We start from the raw sequence: 21,464 nt of genomic DNA, 5'->3' as shown, positions 1-21,464 counted from the left end.
GCATGGCCAGGCGGCCAGCCCTGGGGAGCCGGGGGCAGACCTACAGATAGCTCAGGCCTCACTTGAGCATCAGGCTGGGCGACTCGCTCAGCTCACGATAGCCGCGCTCCTCATCGCCTGCCCCGTTCCCCTCCAGCGCTCTGCCGCTTGGATGGGGCCTGGACCTTCAGCCCTGGGGGCAGAGTGCAGCACTCAGGCCACACACCACACCACTCCACAGCCAGAGGGCTGGAGAGGAAACGCAGCCACCTCTGGGAGGAACACAGCAGCTGCAAAGCAACACACGGCGACCCCCATGACGTGCCTGGATTTTTAAGTTAAATATGGAAATCACCTCTGTGATCACTAGACTAGGTTTGCACCAAACCCTGTGCCAGGCAGGCCAAGGGCGGAGTCTAACGAAAGCTGGTAATGCCCTAAATCTGTGCCATGTTCACATGGACAGTTACAGATATTGGCTGTGTGCGCGCCCTAGGAATGGTTTAGTGCTGAGATTCACAATGGGAAGCGTACAGTCACAGCGAGCTGGCTGTGGCAGGCTGCACCTTCACAAAACAAACCAGCAGCCCTGTAGCACTTTAAAGACTAGCACAATAATGTATGAGCTCTGAAGAAGTGGGTCTGCCCCATGAAAGCCCAGCACCTCACACACTACTGTTAGTCTTCAAAATGGGAGGCGCAATCACCTCCCCAGTCAGGGGCCGTGGGCCGAACAAGGGAACAGCCCAGATACCCAGACGAGGAGCCCACGTTGTATGGAAGTGGACGGGATGCGCTGGCTAGCCCAGCAACCAATGGCAACATGCACAGCAGGCACCTGGCCAGGAGATGCTGCAGTGCCGATGGGGGAAGAAAGGAGCTTTTCCCTCCACGTGGCAAGGTACAAGATGGCCCTGGCAGTGCCCAGCTCGGTTCTCCGGCCTCAGGAACTGAGCCTGTATGGACTGAGCCCATCCCTCTGAGGGCGTGTTCAGAGACTCTAGAAAGCAGCATATACTCAGCCCTTGGTGGAGGGTGATGCTGAGAGGATGGGGGCCACTGAGGTTGATACTGAAGGGGTGGGATGTGCCATGTGGGGAGGGGAGCGTTTAGGGGACACTGAGGGTGGAGATGTATCAGGTGTATCCTGCATCGACAGCTGTAACTGATGTATGTAACAAATCACTAACACCCGGTTCTTTCTTTTCTTCCTAAGCCTTCAGCTCTTGGGTTCTCAGGCCCGGCCCAGCGGGCTGCTTGGGGTAAGAGCCAAGTGTACACTGACCTGGGACTGCGGCTGGACCCTTTGGGGCCAGGAAGAAGCCGTGTGGAGTTGGTGAAAGAGGTTTTAGTGACCCCTCCCCTGAGTCGGAGGGTTGCGGGTTTGGGCGTGAGGAGCAGCTGGGAAACCTGGGGGTTTGCATGTGTGGCTCTGGCTGGCCAGTGGGGCTGGCAGAGGTGCTGTGGTGGCTGGTTGCATTTGCTCACCGAGAGGAAATCCCAGCCCGGGCTGTAAGTGGCCTGGGTTTAAGCAATCTGCCCTGGATTGGTTCCCTCGGCCGGGCCCAGAGCCCCCCATAATATTACAGCCCCACAGCAGCTTAGGACAGGAAGTGAAAAACAGGCCAGGGAATTTTAAGATGACACTTCAATGAGCAAGTAGCTGCCAGGCCAAGATACTGAGGTTAAACTCTTCCCAAGCACCGGGACGGCTCATGAGATGCTGAGGCCACCACGTTGCATCTCCTGCGACCCGGCGACCCGTCTCGGAGCAGGGCCAGACCAAGGGGGAGGGAAGGCTGGCACTGGCTGGAGAGCTCTTTGAGCAGGGCTCCAATGCCCCGGCACCTTTGGGCACCTTTCTGCTGCCCCATCCCCTGGGAATGAAGCAGAGCTGGCAGCAGCCAGAGGGAACTCGCCTTGTGGGCTGAGGGCCGAAAGGGGGAAGAAGCTGGCCTGCAGCAGGCCCTGGGCTGGGAGGTGCAGCTGACTGGAGGGTAAAGGAAGAGTCCGACCCTGCCCCATGGGGCCTCGGCTCTGAACTCCAGCAGGAGCCACACAGCAGAGCAAGGGGCAGGACTCCCAGGCCTTGGACTCAGTTCCTACAGCCCCTGAAGCAGCCGAGTGAATGTGTGAACTGGCTCTGTGGCCGGCAACTCTCCTCCACTGGGGCAGGCGTGGGGAGGGGCTCCCCTTTCACAGCCCCTGGCCACACACGGCCAGAGCCAGTTCTGAGAGGGGCCGGGCAGGGGTGGGAGCTGGGTGCACACAGCAATCCGATCCACACGGACCGCCCAGCCGCAGGACACAGCTGGGGGCATTACAGTGGGGCAGTGTAGGGGAGGTGCTGGCAATCACAGAGCCAGCAGAAGCCCCCTCCTTTCCCTGCTGCTGCTTCTCAGCAGCCCCCACCAAGGACCACAGGGCACCAGGAGGGGCTGGACGCTGCGGATGGGGGAGGACTTGGGGTGCAGGGAAGGGCAGTGAGACAGGCGCCTGGTTTTCAGGTCCCAGGCTGCAAAGGAGACGGGGTGCCCCACGCTTACCACTGGAGCAGGTGGGCACTTCAGGCCCCAGGTCCGGAGCAAAGAGCAGCGAGTCACGAGTCCCCCCACCTCGAGCAAGCCCTGGCAACCACCCCCGACTGCCCAAGCACCCGAGGGCCACTGCCCACGTGCTGTCTGCACAGCCACTCCCCATGCTGCTGGCCCCCCTGAGCTCTGCCCGCGCACTGCCAGAGTCCCAGCCCTGGGGAACATGCAGGCCGGAAGCCAGGCACCCCACGCTAAGCTGGGGCCCAGGGCTGCAAAGGACTCTGGGGTCACTGCTAGGGCTGGTCCCCCCGCACCCGCCCCAGAAGCCCAGTCTCTGTCACTCCTCTGGCCTCAGGCTTGTCCCTGGCCAGTTCCCAGCCCTTCCAGGGCCTGCTCTCTAGCCTGGCAGGTTCAGGCCAGAGGCTCCATGGCTCCAGAGGCTGAGACAAGCCACGTGGAAGGAAGAGACACTGCAATGTGCCCAGGGACACGCATGGCTTTTATTGGCTCCCAGGCAGGTGGCCAGGCAAGAGCACTACAGAGCTTAGGGCAAAGCTACAAGTGAAAGGAAGGCAGCATGCAGCCAGCTGGGAATTCAACACTCTCTTCCAGGGAGCAGACTCTGGTAGAAGGAGCCACGGCAGTACGTGGCAGGCTCAGACACGGGGCGCACTGCACACGGCAGTACGTGGCAGGCCGAGAGACGGGGCGCACTGCACACGGCAGTACGTGGCAGGCTCAGACACGGGGCGCACTACACACGGCAGTACGTGGCAGGCCGAGAGACGGGGGTGCACTGCACACGGCAGTACGTGGCAGGCCGAGAGACGGGGCGCACTGCACACGGCAGTACGTGGCAGGCTCAGACACGGGGCGCACTGCACACGGCAGTACGTGGCAGGCCGAGAGACGGGGGTGCACTGCACACGGCAGTACGTGGCAGGCCGAGAGACGGGGGTGCACTGCACACGGCAGTACGTGGCAGGCCGAGAGACGGGGCGCACTGCACACGGCAGTACGTGGCAGGCCGAGAGACGGGGGTGCACTGCACACGGCAGTACGTGGCAGGCTCAGACACGGGGCGCACTGCACACGGCAGTATGTGGCAGGCTCAGACACGGGGCGCACTGCACACGGCAGTACGTGGCAGACCAAGAGACAGGGCGCACTGCACACGGCAGTACGTGGCAGGCCGAGAGACGGGTGCACACTGCACACGGCAGTACGTGGCAGGCCGAGAGATGGGGGTGCACTGCACACGGCAGTACGTGGCAGGCTCAGACACGGGGCGCACTGCACACAGCAGTACGTGGCAGGCTCAGACACGGGGTACACTGCACATGGCAGTACGTGGCAGGCTGAGAGACGGGGGCGCACTGCACACGGCAGTACGTGGCAGGCCGAGAGACAGGGGCGCACTGCACACAGCAGTACGTGGCAGGCTCAGACACGGGGCGCACTGCACACGGCAGTACGTGGCAGGCTCAGACACAGGGCGCACTGCACACCCTGGTGCGTTGGGCCTCGCTTCAGCCTGAGTCTGACCCAAGGCGTCAGCACTTGCCTGCCAGCCACTGGGACAGCCTGGTGGAACTGGCTGTGGAATTACAGCAATCGCAGTGGTCATGTGTCTGGCCAGTCAGCCAGCACACCCCACTGGGGTTTTCTAGTGTGCTCTCCAGCCCAGGCTAAGCAAGCACCCGAGACAAAGCCAGAGCAGTGAGGGCTGCACACTGCTGGGGTGGCCACCCCCAAGGGGCTTGGTTTCCATCTCAATGAACCCTGGCTGGACTCAGCACTGCAGCACCAAGCGGGGGCCAGAGGTTCTAGGAGCAGGGGCTGCAATCACCCAGACCAGGCAGGTCTGAAGACAGGCCTTGGCAGCATGGAGTCAGGAGGCCAGAGCAAGCACTGCTTGGGCTCCCCCACTGGTTCTGTGTGGGGGCTCTGCATCTGCCCCTCCCCACCCCACTTCTCAGCACACTGCCTGCAAACACAGCAGGCACTTGTACCAGTACCCAAGAGCCCCTGGCATGAGCAGCAACGCCCCCTGCCAGCTCCTCCACCTGCTGCCCTCCCAGTGCGGGGCTCTGGGCCCTGCTCTCCAATTTACCAGCCCGGGGTGTGGCTCATACCAAGCCTGCCACACCGGCTGGTGCACCCCTGCCTGCAGCAGCACAGATCCCTGGGCCCTCAGGAACAGCAGCTGACCCAGCCCCAGGCGTGGGGGCAGGAGGCCGGAGGCCAGGGCTGCAGCTCACTCTCCCCCTGCTGTTGAGACAAGGGGCGGCCGCTGAACCGAGCTGGAGCGCTGTGCCCGGGCTCCGCACTGCACTCGGCCCCACAGAACACAGCTGGCGATACGGGCAGCAGCACCTCCCAAGCAGTCACTGCTCCACGCAGGCCAGTTACCACGTCAAAGCAATGCACAGTCAGGCCGGGGCCCGCCCCTCCTGCAGCAGCCCCACACATCCTGAAGCAGGGCACCACGGGGCTCCCTGCCCAGCTTACCTCTCACCGGCGCCAGGACCCTGGGGCTGCTGTTGGGAGGGCTCTGACTCACGCCAGCAGGGCCACCAGGCCGGGCACAGCCGAAGGTGAAGCTGGGGGAGGCTTTGATCTGAGGTGAGTTCTGTTGGCTGCTGCTGCTCCCACTGGTGCCATTGCTGTAGCTCCTGGCCCGGGAGAGGGCATTCTCGGAGCTCGAGGTGGGCAGCCCGCTGGAAGAGACAGAGAAGAGGGCAGCGAGCGTGGCCCTGGCCAGCACTTTCTGCCAACCAGCTCTGTACGCATGGGGGCTGCTGCCTGCAGAAATGCCTCCCTTCCCAGTGGCCCGGGCCCATTTCTCAGCAAACTCCAGCTCCCTTTCCAGAGCATGTGAAACCAGGGTGACACAGCAAGAACCTGCCCTGTGCCGCACTCCAGCACCCTGCCATTGGCGCTGAGCCAGCTCCTCTTCCTTCCTGCACCACACTAGCTCTCAGAGCTGGGCAGCGACCCCTGCTCTCCAGGCTGGTGGTGCGGGGAGGGTCTCCTGCCTGCCAGGAAGCTGCTCCCCTCTGAGGCAGCGTGCTGCCTCCTAGCCCAGCCACAGCCAAGGATTGCCTGGGTGAGTTCGGGCAGCACAGTGCTGCTGGGACCGCCCCCCGGCCTGCCTGGGAAGAGCCGGCAGCGCCTTACTTGGAGCCCTTCTTGCGGGAGCTGGCAGCCATGCCCCTGAGGTTGCGCACGTGTTTGAGCATCCAGGCTCGCAGGTTGCTCAGGCTGCTGTGCTCAGACATGACGAGCCGGGACCAGGGGTTACACTCCGCCATGTCCAGCGCTGCGATGGCCAGCGCCCTCCCAACCTGTGGAGGCAAGAGACACTCAGCAGGGAGCAGCAGCAGCTTCTGCGCACGACACAGCAAACGGGAGAATCCCATGGCCCCACGCTCTGCAGCCAGGCTAGTCACACCCAGGGCCTCCGCGCTCATCGCAGCCAGACGAAAGGCAGCTAAGCGTGAGGCCAGGCCCCCTCCCACTCCCACCGCTCCCAACTCAGCCCCCTGGTACCCCCAGCCATGCCACACCCACACAGCTGCACCAAGAATGTACAATAACTATCAGGGAACTGCAAATACCAGACTGTGAGCAAGGGACCCGTGACGTGAAAGGCTGAGAAAAGAAAGGTTACTCACCGTAGTAACGGTGGTTCTTCGAGATGTGTCCCCGTGGGTGCTCCACATTAGGTGTCGGGCTCGCCCGGCGCCGCAGATCGGATCTTCCAAGCAGTTTCTGCCAGACCGCGCATGCGCCAGTGCGCACCACTCCCCCGCGCGCTCCCGGCCACGTGCGCGATCCGGTCCCCGCCAGTTCCTTGACCAACCGCCTCGGATGCTCCTGCAAAACACTAAACAGAGATCCGGAGCGGGGAGGATGGGCGGGTAGTGGAGCACCCACGGGGACACATCTCGAAGAACCACCGTTACTATGGTGAGTAACCTATCTTTCTTCTTCGAGTGTCCCCGTGGGTGCTCCACATTAGGTGACTACCCAGCAGTAACCCAAGATAGGAGGTGGGTAATCGGATTATGTGCAGCTTGTCCCCGAGAGGACCACTGTCGAGAGACGGGTATCCTCTTGGAATACCCTGTGAAGGGCGTAATGTTTAGCGAAGGTGTCGTAGGATGACCAGGTCGCCGCTCTGCAAATGTCTTTTAGCGCAACGCCCTTGAAAAAGGGGTGTTGATGCTGCCACCGCCCTAGTGGAATGAGCCCTGGGCATGGCCAGGAAAGGAGTCTTTTTGAGTTCGTAGCACATTTTTATACAGGATACGATGTGCTTCGAGATTCTCTGCGAAGAGAGACCTTCTCCTTTCGATTTGGGAGCGATAGAGACTAGGAGTCTATCCGTTCTCTGGAAGGACTTGGTCCTGTCTATATAGAAAGCTAGCGCCTCCTCATGTCCAGGAGGTGTAGACGCGCCTCTTTGTTAGAGTTATGAGGCTTTGGATAAAACGAGGGTAAACAATAGGTTCGTTAGTATGAAACTCAGAAAGAAACTTTAGGAACAAAGGCTGGATGCATCCGTATGGTTACCGCCTCCTTGGAAAAAACAGCTCAGGGTGGCGTTGCCATAACTGCCGCAAGCTCGCTCACCCTGCGAGCTGACGTGATTGCGAGAAGAAAGATCGTCTTTATCATAAGGAGGCAGAGGGAAACCGTGGCCAAAGGCTCGAACGGTGGTCCCCTTTTCGCATTAAGCACCAGGTCCAAGTTCCACGAAAGTAGAAGCGGTTTCCGAGGGGGGTATAGGTTTACCAGCTCTTTAAGGAACCTGGTAACCATAGGATGGGCGAACACCATGTGCCCTGTCTCTCCGTGTCTGAACGCCGAAATGGCGGCAAGGTGGACCTTAAACGAGGATAGCGAGAGTCCTCCTCTCTTGAGGTCCAGTAAATACTCTAATATCACAGGTATAGGCACCGAAAGGGGGGCTAGCTGTTTGGTAGAACACCATGCCGTAAAGCGAGTCCATTTCTGCTTGTAGGTCTTCCTGGTGGAAGTCCTCCTGCTACTTTCTAGGACTCGCTGCACTTCCTCCGTACATGTGCTCTCTAGGGAGCTGAGCCATGGATTAACCACGCTTGTAGTCGCAGGCCTTGGGGGTGCGGATGCACTACGGACCCCTGGGCTTGCGTGAGCAGATCCGGCGCCACCGGAAGGGGCATCGGTGGCCGGCCCGACATGCGCAGGAGTAGGGGGAACCATTGCTGTCGATCCCACGTTGGGACTATCGGGATCATTCAGGCTCCTTCCCTCCTGGCTTTCTGCAACACTTTGTGGATGAGCACTGTGGGAGGGAAAGCGTAAAGCAGGGGGCCTCTCCATGAGATCGCGAAGGCATCCCTCAGGGACCCCCGTCCCAGTCCTGCCCTGGAGCAGAATCGCGGGCACTTCTTGTTGTGCTGAGTAGCAAACAGGTCTATTTGGGGAAAAACCCCATGCATGAAAAATCGGTTGCAGCAGATTGGGACGGATCTGCCACTCGTGCGTGAATGCGAAAACGCCTGCTCAGCTGGTCTGCCTTCACATTGTGAGCGCCTGGTAAGTACGAGGCTTTCAAGGTTATATTGTTGACGATGCAGCAGTTCCACAACCGGACTGCTTCCGCACATAAGGCACGGGACCGAGCTCCTCCTTGCCGATTTATATAAAACATGGCGGAGGTATTGTCTGTACTGATCCCGACTACTTTGCCTTGTATATGGTCTCGAAAGTGTCTGCAGGCATTGAACACTGCTCTGAGCTCCAGTATATTTGTGTGCAGTGACTGCTCCGTGGAGGACCACAGCCCTTGCGTCACCTCTTCGCCCATGTGTGCTCCCCACCCTATGAGGGAGGCATCTGTAGTAAGAAAAACCAATATGTGTGGTTGGTGGAAGGGTACCCCTGTTAGCAGGTTCTCGGGGTTTACCCACCATTGCAGGGATTTGCGCACCTCTGTTGTGGGTGACGCCACCCTGTGAACAGTGTGTGCTGCCGGGTTGTATACGCTCGCCAGCCAGTGCTGCATGCTGCGCATGTGTAACCTGGCGTTCTGTTCTACGAACGTCGCTGCTGCCATGTGGCCCCGCAGCTGTAAGCACGTCAGAACCAGCACTGTAGGGCTGAAGGTGAAGACTTGCACGAGGGAGCCGACGGCCCGAAAGCGAGTCTCTGGTAGATACGCCCTCGCTGTAATAGAATTTATGCGTGCCCCTACGAACTCTATGTCCTGCGTGGGGTCTATCTTTGATTTTGTCAGATTGATAACCAGGCCGAGCGAAGAGAACGTGCCTGCTGTGACGCGTATCATGCGTAGTACCTCCTCCTTCGAGGCCCCTTTGAGTAGGCAGTCATCCGGATACTGGAATATAAATACCCCCTGTCTGTGCAGGTAGGCTGACACCACTGCCAAGGGCTTGGTGAAGACTCTGGGGACCGAGGAGAGGCCAAACGGTAGGACCTTGTATTGAAAATGTTCTTTGCCTAACATGAAAAACCGGAGGAATCGCCGGTGAGCCGGATGAATAGTTATGTGAAAATACGCGTCTTATAAGTCGAGGGCTGCGAACCAATCTCCATCGTCTAGTGCCGTAAGGATGGAGGCGATTGTGATCATCCGAAAGCGTTGCTTGCGCAGGTACCAGTTGAGGCCTCGAAAATCTAAGATGGACCTCCCGCCTCCTGTCTTTTTCCCCGTGAGGAAGTACCTCGAGTAGAACCCTCTCCCTTGCAGTTGCTCCGGCACTCTTTCCACTGCCCCTATGAGCATGAGATGGTCTACCTCCTGCGTGAGCCTCGCCACGTGGGAGGCTTCCTGGAGGTGGGGCCTGCGTGGAGGTCATGGCGGTGGGAGCGACTGGAAGGGGATGGCGTACCCCGTGGCTATGATCTCCAGCACCCATTTGTCTGTGGTGATCCTTTGCCACTGGTTATAGAATGGTCGGAGGCGACGGTGGAATAACCGCTTCGGATGACCTTGCGATGGTAGTGATGGCGCAGCCCTGGATCTGTGTGTCAAACTTGTGGCCTTTGGCCCTGCCCCAAGGACGCACGGCTGTGTTGGGAACGACGCCTGGGAGTTCTGTACTGCTGGTGCTGTTGATGTCGCCCTTGCTCGTAACCCCTGTGGTACTGGGGACGCTGTTGCTGAGTCCGCAACATCCAGGGCAATTTGAACTCCCGTCCTTGAGGCCGCGTAGCCTTCTTGCATGATGGCCTTGAGCACTGGTTTCTTGCCCTCTGGAAGCGAGTCCATGAGGGAGGTTAACCTAATGTGGTTATCGAAATTATGGTTCGCTAGATGCGCTGCGTAATTTGCCATTTGCAACAGTAGAGTGGAGGAGGAGTAGACCTTTCTGCCCAACAGCTCTAGCTTTTTGGCATGTTTGTCTGTTCCCCCACATTGCGACGACTCCACCACCAAGGAAGTTGGTTGTGGGTGGCTGAACAGGAACTCCGTGCCCTTTGTCGGCACGAAGTTTTTGTTTTTGTTTTTTTTTTTCCGCTCTTTTGGACAGGCGGAATAGTCGCGGGGGTCTGCCATATCATAGTGGCAGACTCCAAGATTGCGTCATGAAGCGGTATTGCTATTTTGGAGGAGGCCGGAGGTCTCAGATATTTGAGGAGCTTATGGTGTTTCTCTTGCACCTTAGCTGTCTGGATGCCTTGCGTGAAGGCCACCCTCGTAAAACAGCTCTTGGAACTGTTTGAGATCGTCCGGAGGATGGACGTCCCCCGGGGCCGTAGCCTCATCCGGGGAGGAGAGCGAGGAACCGCTGGGGTACGTCTCTGTGGACCCTTCCGGTTCCTGCTGGTGATGGTACACCCTCTCACTAGAGGTTTGCGAGGGAAAATCTCGGGGTTCCATAACCAGTCCCCCCTGAGATGCTTGAGTCTCTGTCCCCGGTCGCAATTGCCCTCGGGGGTACGAGATCGTTTGTGGGGATACTTCCCTAGTAGATAGCCGATGGTGTCTATGCCCCGCATGGTAGGGGCGACCATGGCAGTATAGGCACTGTTCTTGGGAAGGTGACCTAGACCACTCCCTTGGTGCGTACCCTCTGCGTCTGGGGGAGGGCTGGAGAGAGCGATTTTGCATAATAGTCCAGCGGTTCAAACCCCAGGAAGGGTGAAGGTGGTCCCAGCCAGGGTGAGGCTGGTTGCAAAAAATGGAGAAGGGGGCTCCGGGTAGGCTAGGGGGGACCCCTGCCTTCTGGTTGGAGTCTGCAACATAAGCAGAGGGCTGTGAGAAAGCAACTCCACAGCCCTGTGCGGAGAGGGGCTGCAATGCCTCCTCTTGTGTGCAGCCTTCCCCCTCCCTTGAGGAGGTAACTCCGCCCCCTGACGTACAGGGGATCCCGGCCCCCTCCGCACCGAGCTCCGCACGCTCGAGGGCAGTGCCGCAGGTGCGGTGTCCTCCGGTGCCTGCAGGCTGCGTGCCTGTGCGCTCTGCACCGCCGGTTCCCCGGGGGTCGGTGCCGCTGCCTGCGGTGCCGCCGGTACCGGCGCTTGTTTAGCCGCCGCCCTGCCTGCGGTGCGGGGCGGCTGGCTGATTATCGGAGGCTGAGCCGCTTCCACGTGGCTCTCCGTGCCGCTGCCGATCAGCTGTTGCTGCGGCTGGGGGCTGCTGGCTCCTCCCGTCCCGCTCGCTATTGTTGCCGGCAGGGATCGGGCTGGGGAGGCTTTCCTCCGTTTTTGCGCTGATGGGGTGAGGGAGGCAGCTTTCCTTTTATGGGCCCCGGAGGGTCCCTCCTGCTGCGGCCGCTCCGGCACGTCTGCCTGGAGGGCCTTATGAAAAGCAGTTTTAAGCCGCCGCCCTGCCTGCGGTGCGGGGTGGCTGGCTGATTATCGGAGGCGGAGCCGCTTCCACGTGGCTCTCCGTGCCGCCGCCGATCAGCTGTTGCTGCGGCTGGGGGCTGCTGGCTCCTCCCGTCCCGCTCGCTGTTGCTGTCGGCAGGGATCGGGCTGGGGAGACTTTCCTCCGTTTTTGCGCTGATGGGGTGAGGGAGGCAGCTTTCCTTTTATGGGCCCCGGAGGGTCCCTCTTGCTGCGGCCGCTCCGGCACGTCTGCCTGGAGGGCCTTATGAAAAGCAGTTTTAAGCCGCCGCCCTGCCTGCGGTGCGGGGCGGCTGGCTGATTATCGGAGGCTGAGCCGCTTCCACGTGGCTCTCCGTGCCCCCGCCGATCAGCTGTTGCTGCGGCTGGGGGCTGCTCGCTCCTCCCGTCCCGCTCGCTGTTGCTGCCGGCAGGGATCGGGTTGGGGAGACTTTCCTCCGTTTTTGCGCTGATGGGGTGAGGGAGGCAGCTTTCCTTTTATGGGCCCCGGAGGGTCCCTCCTGCTGCGGCCGCTCCGGCACGTCTGGCTGGAGGGCCTTATCCAAAGCAGCATTTTAAGCCACATCTCCCTGTCTCTCCTTAATCGCCTCTGGGCAGGACTCACATTTTTTTAAATCCTGAAGAGGACATTGTTGGTGAGTCTTTCAGTTGTTAAGCGGGTACTTAGCACCTTCCCTGTGCTGTTTTCCCCGTCCGATGGCCTGCCTCAGCAGGAGGGCTGACGGCCCGATGCTCCTGGCCTCCGGCGCTTGTTACTGGGACTGGATTGAAGCTGTCCCGCTTGTAGTTTGTTTGTTGTTTTGTTTTGGTTTTTTTTTTTGAAAAACAACAATCGGCTAACTTGCAGTAGCCTAAGTACTTGAAAACTTTAAAGAAAAGCAGTTAAAGTCATTGAATACGCTACTTGGCCTTAGCCTAGTTCGGATTCCGTCTGCAGCCGACGGCGGTTAAGAGGAACTGGCGGGGACCGGATCGCGCACGTGGCCGGGAGCGCGCGGGGGAGTGGCGCGCACCGGCACATGTGCGGTCCGGCAGAAACTGCTTGGAAGATCCGATCTGCGGCGCCGGGCGAGCCCGACACCTAATGTGGAGCACCCACGGGGACACTCGAAGAAGAACAGCTGTGCACAAGGGGAAGGCGGTGGACATGGTATCCCTGGACTGTAACAGAGCTTTATATACAGACGCCCACAGTATCCCTGCCAGCAAGGTAAAGATCTAGGGCTTGGGCACATGGGTGATAAGGTTGGCTGGACTGCTGGGTTCAACAGGTACCGAATGATAGCTCTACGTCTGGTTGGCGGTTGGTATCAAGTGGAATGACCCATGGTTGGTTCTGGGGCCGGTTTTATTCAACATCTTTATTAATGACCATGCTGAGGGCATGAATTGCAACCTCAGCAGCTGCGCGGATGACACTAACCTGGTGGGACAGGCAGATATACGGGAGGGTAGGGACAGGGTCCAGAGTGACCCAGACAAATTGGAGGATTGGGCCAAAAGAAATCTGATGAGGTTCAACACAGACAAGTGCAGAGCAATCCCAAGCATTGTTACAGGCTGGGGACCAACTGGCTACATAGCAGTGCAGCAGAAAAGGACCTGGGGATTACAGCGGATGAGAAGCTGGATAAGAGTCAACAGTGTGCCCTTGTAGCCAAGAAAGCTTACAGCACATTGGGTGCATAAGGAGGAGCATTTCCAGCAGATCAAGAGGAATGAGTATAAGAACATAAGAATGGCCATACTGGGTCAGACCAAAGGTCCATCCAGCCCAGTATCCCGTCTGCCGACAGTGGCCAATGCCAGGTGCCCCAGAGAAGGAGAACAGAAGACAATGATCAAGTGAGTTATCTCCTGCCATCCATCTCCTGCCCTTGTACTGAAGGCTAGGGGTACCATACTTTACCCCTGGCTAATAGCCATTTATGGACCTAACCTGCAAAAATTTATCGAGCTCTTTTTTAAACCCTAATAGAGTCCTGGCCTTCACAGCCTCCTCCGGCAAGGAGTTCCACAGGTTGACTGTGCGCTGTGTGAAGAAAAATTTCCTTTTATTAGTTTTGAACCTACTACCCATTAATTTCATTTGGTGTCCCCTAGTTCTTGTATTATGGGAAAAGGTAAATAATTTTTCTATATTCACTTTCTCCACACCATTCATGATTTTATAAATTTTTGCAGGTTAGGTCCATAAATGGCTATTAGCCAGGGGTAAAGTATGGTGCCCTAGCCTTCATAACAAGGGCAGGAGATGGATGGCAGGAGATAAATCACTTGATCATTGTCTTCTGTTCTCCTTCTCTGGGGCACCTGGCATTGGCCACCGTCGGCAGATGGGATGCTGGGCTCGATGGACCTTTGGTCTGACCCAGTATGGCCATTCTTATGTTCTTATGTTCTTATATACCTCTATCATATCGCCCCTCAATCGCCTCTTTTCCAGACTGAAAAGTCCCAGTCTCTCTAGCCTCTCCCCATATGGGACCCGTTCCAAACCCCTAAAGTATGTCTCTTTATTTGGCACTGGTGAGGCCACATCTGGAGTATTGCTTCCAATTCTGGGCCCTCCAGTAGAGAAAGGATGTGGATGCATTGGAACAGGCCCAGCAGAGGGCAATCAAAATAATTAGGGGTCTGGAGCACAAGACCTATGAGGAGAGGCTGAGGGACTTGGGCTTATTTAGTCTACAGAAGAGAATAAGTGAGGGGCGACTTGATAGCAGCTTTCAACTTCCTGAAGGGGGATTACAAAGAGGATGGAGAGAGACTGTTCTCAGTAGTGACAGATGGTGGAACAAGGAGCAATGGTCTCAGACATGATGAGCTGGGTTCCATCGGGGAGGAGGGGGAGGGAAGGAACAAGTTAAGAGCTACCTAAAAAAATGAGATGTACACAGATCCATGGATCTGGATCTAATGCACCTGAGGGTACTGGGGGAATTGGCAGACGTGACTGCCGAGCTTTGGCCATTATCTCTGAAGTCCGTTGGAGATCGGGAAAGGTCCCAGAAGACTGGAAAAAGGCAAATGTAGTGCCCAGCTTTCAAAAAGGAAATAAGAACAATCCAGGGAACTACAGACCGGTCAGTCTTACCTCTGTCCTCAGAAAAATCAGGGAGGGGATCTCTAGGAATCAATTTTGGAGCACTTGGAAGAGGGGAAAGTGATCAAAAGTAGCCAACATGGATTCACCAGGGGCAAGTCCTGCCTCACCAATCTGATCAGCTTCTGTGACGAGGTAACAAGCTCTATGGACATGGGGAAGTCAGTGGATGCGATATACCTTGACCTCACAAAGCTTTTGATATAGTCTCCAACAACATTCTTGCCCATAAGTTGACGAAGTATGGATTGGACACGTGGACTATAAGATGGATGGGAAGCTGGCTTGATAGTCGGGCCCAACGGGAAGTGGTCAATGGCTCAATATCTGGATGGTGGTTGGTTTCCAGTGGAGTGACGCAAGGCTCAGTTCTGGAGCCGTTGCTGTTCAATGTCTTTATTAATGACCTGGATGAGAGACTGGATTGCACCCTCAGCAAGTTTGCAGACGAGACAAAGCTAGGGTACAGGTAGATACGTTGGAGGGTAGGGACAGGGTCCAGAGTGACCTAGACAAATTGGAGGACTGGGCCAAAAGAAATCTGATACGGTTCAAAAAGGAGAAGTGTAGAGTTCTGCACTGGCGATGGAAGAATCCCAAACACTGTTATAGGCTGGGGACCGACTGGCTCAGCAGCAGTACAATGGAAAGAGACTTAAGGGTTATGGTGGATGAAAGGCTGGATATGAGTAAACAGTGGGCCCTTGTAGCCAAGAAGGCTAACGGCAGACTGGGGTGCATCAGGAGGAGCATTTCGAGCAGATCTAGAGAAGTGGTTGTTCCCCTCTATTCGGCACTGGTGAGGCCACATCTGGAACATTGTGTCTAGTTTTGGGGCCCCCAGTATAAAAAGGATGTGGATTTGCTGGAGCAGGTTCAGCAGAGGGCAACAAAAATGACTGAGGGGCTGGAGCACAAGACCTACAAGGAGAGGCTGAGGGATTTGGGCTTGTTTAGTTTGCAGAAGAGAAGACCGAGGGGTGATTTGATAGCAGCCTTCAACTTCCTGCAGGGGAGCTCTAAAGAGGATGGAGAGAGGCTGGTCTCAGTGGTGACAGAGGGCAGAACAAGGAGTAATGGTCTGAAGTTACAGAGGAAGAGCTGTAGGTTGGATATCAGGAAAAACTACTTCCCCAGGAGGGAGGTGAAGCAGTGGAATGCGTTGCCTAGAGAGGTGGTGGATTTTCCATCCCTCAAGATTTTTAAGTCCGGGCTGGACAAAGTCCTGGCTGGGATGACTTAGTGGGGGTGGGTCCTGCTTTGGGTGGGTGACTGGATTCAGTGACCTCCTGAGGTCCCTTCTAGCCCTAGGATTTGCCTAGTTAGGCTCCAGTGGCTTAGTCTATAGGATTCCTCCAAAGCCCAGAAGTTTAGCTGCTCACCTACTTGGTGCTCAGTGCTTGGCACTGAGCCTGCTGGGGTTCCCCACCCGTGTCACATGGCTCTGCGAGTGGCCTAGCCCACACCAAGGGTCACCACTCATGTCACATGGCTCTGCGAGTGCCTGAGCCCGCCAGGTTCCCCACTCATACGGCTCCAGCGGGCACTGCGAGCGCCCAGGCCTGCCGGGTTACCTGCTCAAAGAGCTCCACGGTGTACTTGGTGGGGAAGGTGGTGGGGGGCGGAGGGCTCGCCCGCCCGTTGTCATGGCAGGCCACGGGGATGCTGTTCACCGAGCGCCCAGTGTTGTAGTTGCACTCCAGCGTGTAGCTAGGGGACACAGGGGAAGCTCACGTCACTTCAGCCCCGCCTGGACGAGGAGCAGCACTGTCCCCACTGCCATTCCCATGGGGGTCCAGTTCCACACCATGCACTCAGCACCGCCCAGCAAGGCACGCCCCACCGGCAGCCCCACTGGAACGGAGCCAGGGCAGCCCGCCGCACTGCTGAGGGGAGCAGCCCTTTCCCAGCCCACCTTGCAAGCTAAGCACGGCAGGCCGGGGAGTGCTGCAGCCGTCTCCCTAGGAGGCAGGGGCAGCACACGGGTACTGCTTGTTACAGAGGCTCCCTGCGCCAGCCCCTTGCGCTGGCTGCCGCACACGCAGCCCTCACCTGGAGGAGCCTCCAGCCTAGTCACACAGGACAGGGCGCTAGCGTTGGCCACCCACGGAGGGCGGAAATGAGTCCTGTGCACTGAGGCCCCTGCGGAAGTGCACCACCCCCAGGCACGCTGCCGACCGGCGTGACCTGCACCGCCCCCCAGCCGCGCCTGTGCAGTGTGGTCCAACTACACCCCAGGGCTGGGGAGAGCTCCCCGGAGGCCTCCAGACCTGTGGATGATGCCTGAGGCCTTGTAGATAGCCACTCGCCCACTGCCCTCCTTGGACTGCCCGTCCCGCTTGTCTTTGGCATACATGTTCTTCTCGGAGAAGTTGCAGCCCGTGAAGTCGAAGTGAGCCGAGTTCAGGGAGATGAGTTTGGGGAACAGCATGTTTTCCACCTAGGGGATGAGAGAGGTAGACGTGAGCGGAGCCCGCAAGGCACAGGCACACCACAGGCTGCAAGGCAAGCCCAGAGCGCCGCCACCGCCTGCGTAACCGCAGCTCCACGCAGCTCTCCTGCCACACTGCCCGGCAGCCAGGCTGCCTCCCCACCAGCCACAAGGCATCACTCCTGCTTCCCCCTCTCTGGGCACTGCCCCAAAGCCTGCAGGCTGGTGCCCCTCGGGCCAGGCCATCACCCCCCAACAAAGCCTGCAGGCTGGTGCCCCATGGGCCAGGCCATCACCCCCCAACAAAGCCTGCAGGCTGGTGCCCCTCGGGCCAGGCCATCACCCCCCAACAAAGCCTGCAGGCTGGTGCCCCATGGGCCAGGCCATCACCCCGCAACAAAGCCCGCAGGCTAGTCCCCCACAGGCCAGGCCATCACCCCCCAACAAAGCCCGCAGGCTAGTCCCCCACAGGCCAGGCCATCACCCCCCAACAAAGCCCGCAGGCTAGTCCCCCACAGGCCAGGCCATCACCCCCAACAAAGCCCGCAGGCTAGTCCCCCACGGGCCAGGCCATCACCCCCCACCCCCAAAGCCTGCAGGCTGGTGCCCCTCAGGCCAGGCCATCACCCCCACCCCCCAAAGCCTGCAGGCTGGTGCCCCACGGGCCAGGCCATCACCCCCCAACAAAGCCTGCAGGCCGGTGCCCCACGGGCCAGGCCATCACCCCCCAACAAAGCCTGCAGGCTGGTGCCCCACGGGCCAGGCCATCACCCCCCGCCCCCAAAGCCTGCAGGCTAGTGCCCCACCGGCCAGGCCGTCACCCCCCAAACCTGCACGCTAGCACCCCGACAGGCCAAGGCCCCGTGATTTCCACACACACTCCAGCCTGAACCTCCGGCAGCCCTGGGACCCCTGCACGGCCATGGGAACCTTGTGCCAAGCCCGCCGCCCTCACCATGCCACACTCAACTTGGTGTGGGGTTAAATGCAGGACCCTCGCATGCGCTGAGAGAGAAGGAGAACAGCAGCACAAGCCCCCGCCCTCACCTGGGCGTTCTCGTCGTGGAAGCTGTTGCCGTACATGAAGCAGCCGCGCTTGGAGGCATGCCCGTGCAGGTCCACGTAGTACGCCAGCCCGCTCTCGCCGTGCTCCTCGGCGGGCTCAGCTGGCAGGATCCACACAGCCTGGTCCTTGCGCTCCAGCTCGCTAGCGGGCGCTTCCTGCAGCAGGGGGCCTGCAGAGCTCCTGAGGTCGGTGCTGGCGTCCCAGCGGCAGGGGTGGTTGCGGAGGTTGTTGGCTTTCTCCAGCTCTGACAGAGGTGCCTCTGGGGCCCGGGGGCAGTTGCGGACAGACTGGTTGGACGCTTTTGTGCTCAGCAAGCTAGAGGTGAGCGGGGAGGCATGTGCCCTCCAGTCAGGGGCGCCGGCTGGGCTGCGGCTGTGGATGTGATGGTACAGGAGCACAGCTTTGGCCCCATACACGGCAGGGTGCAGCTCCGCATCAGGGCTCAAATACTGGCGGTTCAGGTTCACCCCCCGGGCATCAGTCCTGCAGAAGGGGAAGGGGAGCCGTGACACTCCCTGGGGCGCTGCAGGCCTCAGGGCACGCGGCCGGAAGGCTGGGGCTGGCCCAGAGTCCTTCCCCTCGATCTCCCCCCACTCGCTGGTGGGCCAGCCGATGGCAGCTCCGGGGGCTGCAGGAGCCATCCCCAGCCCATCGGGTCTTCGCAGAGCAGTGCAGGAGAGCTACTGAAGGAAGCAGCCCTGCCCTCATCCCTCCACAGGACTCACTCCTACAGCTTCAGTCACTGAAGGAGAAGCTGCTGCAGCTGCCCTGCCCTGCCCTGCGTTCAGGCCTTGCAGCCAGGCCTCCAGTTCAGCTACGTCCCCCCTGCCCTGTCTGCCATCCCGGCTCGAGGGGGCTGGCCAAGACACAGCCCACTGCTACCAGTCCCTGGGGCTCCAATGGGCTGGTCACACTCAGAGCGGTGCTGCAGCTCCCTCAGCAGCCAGCAGGAGCCGCTCTCCTTCCCCCCCGCCCAGCTCAGAGCCTGGCCCCGCACCAAGCCGAGCGCTCAGGAAGCACCGTGTGTGCGTCAGACACACCAGGCTCCCACCGCTGCTGTGCCATTACTGGACTTGCAAGGGAAATACGAGAACCATTTCTGTGCCCACGGCATTAAGCCGGCACCAAATCTCGCGCCAGCTGGGCCATGGGAGGTGTGTGATGAAAGCTGGTGATTCTCTGAGTCTGGTTCTGCTGCTCGGATGCCCAGTTAAAGGCCCTGGCTCTGCACCTGTGTTAGAAATGCTTTAGCACTAAGGGCCACAGTGCAATGGGCGATCATCTCCCCAGCCAGGTGACATGCGCTCAACAAAGGACCAGAGACCCCCACTGACTGAGACGACGGCCAATGGCAGAACGCCCCAACAAGCAACCCGATCAGCTGACCCTCCATGGCCGAGGTGAAGAAAAAAGGGTTGTTCCCACCACAGGCGAGTCCATACAGACGTCCCTGGCAGTGGCCATCTCTGTCTTTCAGCCCCCAGGAACTAAGCCTGTGTGGACTAGGGGGCCTGTTCCCCAGAAGATGGACTTTCAGAGGCTCTGGAGAACAGCAGCTTTTACCAACAGCTGTAATGGATGTACCTAATTTAACCACCTTCACAAATTTTCTCTCACCCTGTTCGTTCTTTATCAATAAATCTTCCATTTTACACTCTGAAGCATTGGCCCAGCGTGCTGCTTTGGGACAGGCTAAGGACAGACTGACCAGGACTGCAGCGGGTCCCGCTGGGGCCCAGAGGGATGCGTGTGGATTTGGTGAAATCGGTTCTCATAGCCTCTCCCCTGAGTCGGAGGGTTGCGGGTTTGGGCATTAGGAGCAGCTGGAGAAGCTGGGGGTTTGTTTGTGGAGCTTCTGGCTGGCAGTGGGGCTGGCCGAGGTGCTCTGGTGGCTGGTTCAATCTGCCTTACTGAGAAGGAAATCCCAGCCTGGGCTGTAAGTGGCCCAGGTTTAAGCAGTTTGCCCAGGGCAGGTTCCCTCAGGTAGGCCCAGATCTCCCCCAGAGTAGTACGCTTGCTCTCCTGCAGGGCCAGCAGGGCAGCTGCGACCCTCCCAACCACAGGGGCTGCACCGCCTACGAGGTGGTGCAGGTAGCGTGGGGTGGAAGAGCAGTGTCTGGCACCAGCTGGAGCCCTGCTGCTCCCGACACTGCAGCAGACGCCGGGGAGCTCAGCCAGCCAGGCAGAAAAACCTCGCGCTCCCTGCTGGGCCGGTCGTGCCTCCCCTTCGCTGAGCTCTGCGTGTGGTCTGGCAAGTGACCGCGGGGGGCTCAAGCATTTCAAGGGGGCTCTCCTCTGGAAATCTGTGGCAGGTGAGCCCTGGGCAGAGTTTAGAGCCCAGACGCAAGCAGAGCCTGTCAGTCGCTCCCCACCGGCTGGCCAGCGCTGCCTGCGCCCAGGCCCCTGCCGGCTATGAACTGCACCTTTGCCCCGGCCCCAGCAGGCTGGGTGTGATGTTACCGGGTTTTTAAAAGTTAAATACGGCAGTCATTTCTGTCAGCAGTGCACGTAGTGACACCACACCTCACGCTAGGGGGCCAAGGGAGGGGTCTAACGAAAGCTGGTGACGCTGAGTCGGTCTGTGCCGTGTGTGTATGGGAAGTTATAGACATGGGCTCCGTATCTGTATCAGAAATGATCTGCAGCTAAAGGTGCACAATAGGAGGTGTGGTCACCACCCCCCCAGGGTGATGGACCAAAACAACAAAGGCCCAGACACTGATTGCACACACTGTGGAAGTGGACGGGATGCGCTGGCTAGCCCAGCAACCAATGGCAACATGCACAGCAGGCACCTGGCCAGGAGATGCTGCAGTGCCGATGGGAGAAGAAAGGAGCTTTTCCCTCCACGTGGCAAGGTACAAGATGGCCCTGGCAGTGCCCAGCTTTGCTCTCCAGTCTCCGAGATCTAAGCCTGTGCGACTGGGATCCCGCCACGCAGGCACTGTGCTCTCAGAGACTTTCAAAACCTCCGCACAGAGCACAGCACATCGCTGGCTGCACCAACAGCCTTAATTGGTGTATGTAAAGTATCACCATAACCATCTGCTCTCCCCCTGTTCTCTCTCTCTTTGTTAACAAACTTTTAGATAGTAACAGAGAAGGAGCCGTGCTAGTCTATATACTATCAAAACAAAAAGCAGTCAGTAGCACTTTAAAGACTAACAAAGTAAGTTATTAGGTGATGAGGTTTCGGGGGGCAGACCCACTTCTTCAGACCAGAGCCAGACCAGAACAGACTCAATATTTAAGGCACAGAGAACCCAAAACAGTAATCAAGGTGGACAAATCAGACACAAAATTATCAAGGTGAGCAAATCAGAGAGCAGAAGGGGGTGTGTGTGTGTGTGTGTGTGTGTGTGTGTGTGTGTGTGTGTGTGTGTGTGTGTGTGTGTGTGTGTGTGTGTGTGTGTGTGTGTGTGTGTGTGTGTGTGTGTGTGTGTGTGTGTGTGTGTGTGTGTGTGTGTGTGTGTGTGTGGAATTAAA

General features: G+C 58.7%; 1 protein-coding gene across 13 annotated transcripts in view; it reads right to left on the bottom strand.

Annotated features, from left to right (window-relative positions):
• The window catches only part of AGBL5 (AGBL carboxypeptidase 5), a 51,340-nt gene that overhangs the window by 12,977 nt on the left and 16,899 nt on the right, over positions 1-21,464 (bottom strand). For 11 of the 13 annotated variants that reach the window (XR_012645165.1, XR_012645167.1, XM_074991545.1 and 8 more), the window contains exons 7-11: positions 17,960-18,461; positions 16,752-16,921; positions 16,056-16,191; positions 5,694-5,860; positions 5,025-5,233 (exon numbers count right to left, since the gene is read on the bottom strand). Coding sequence is in view for 11 of the 13 variants with exons in the window: in XM_074991545.1 (XP_074847646.1) it covers positions 5,025-5,233; positions 5,694-5,860; positions 16,056-16,191; positions 16,752-16,921; positions 17,960-18,461 (1,184 nt within the window). In the remaining 2 variants the exon portion in view is untranslated. The remainder of the gene's footprint in view (positions 1-5,024; positions 5,234-5,693; positions 5,861-16,055; positions 16,192-16,751; positions 16,922-17,959; positions 18,462-21,464) is intronic. The other 2 variants (XM_074991547.1, XM_074991549.1) reach the window with 2 other exon arrangements.

The sequence above is a fragment of the Carettochelys insculpta genome, chromosome 3, assembly GCF_033958435.1.
Source record: "Carettochelys insculpta isolate YL-2023 chromosome 3, ASM3395843v1, whole genome shotgun sequence".
NCBI lineage: Eukaryota > Metazoa > Chordata > Testudines > Carettochelyidae > Carettochelys > Carettochelys insculpta.
Note: the sequence above shows the minus strand (reverse complement) of the source record. Positions and strands in the feature narration are given on the sequence as shown.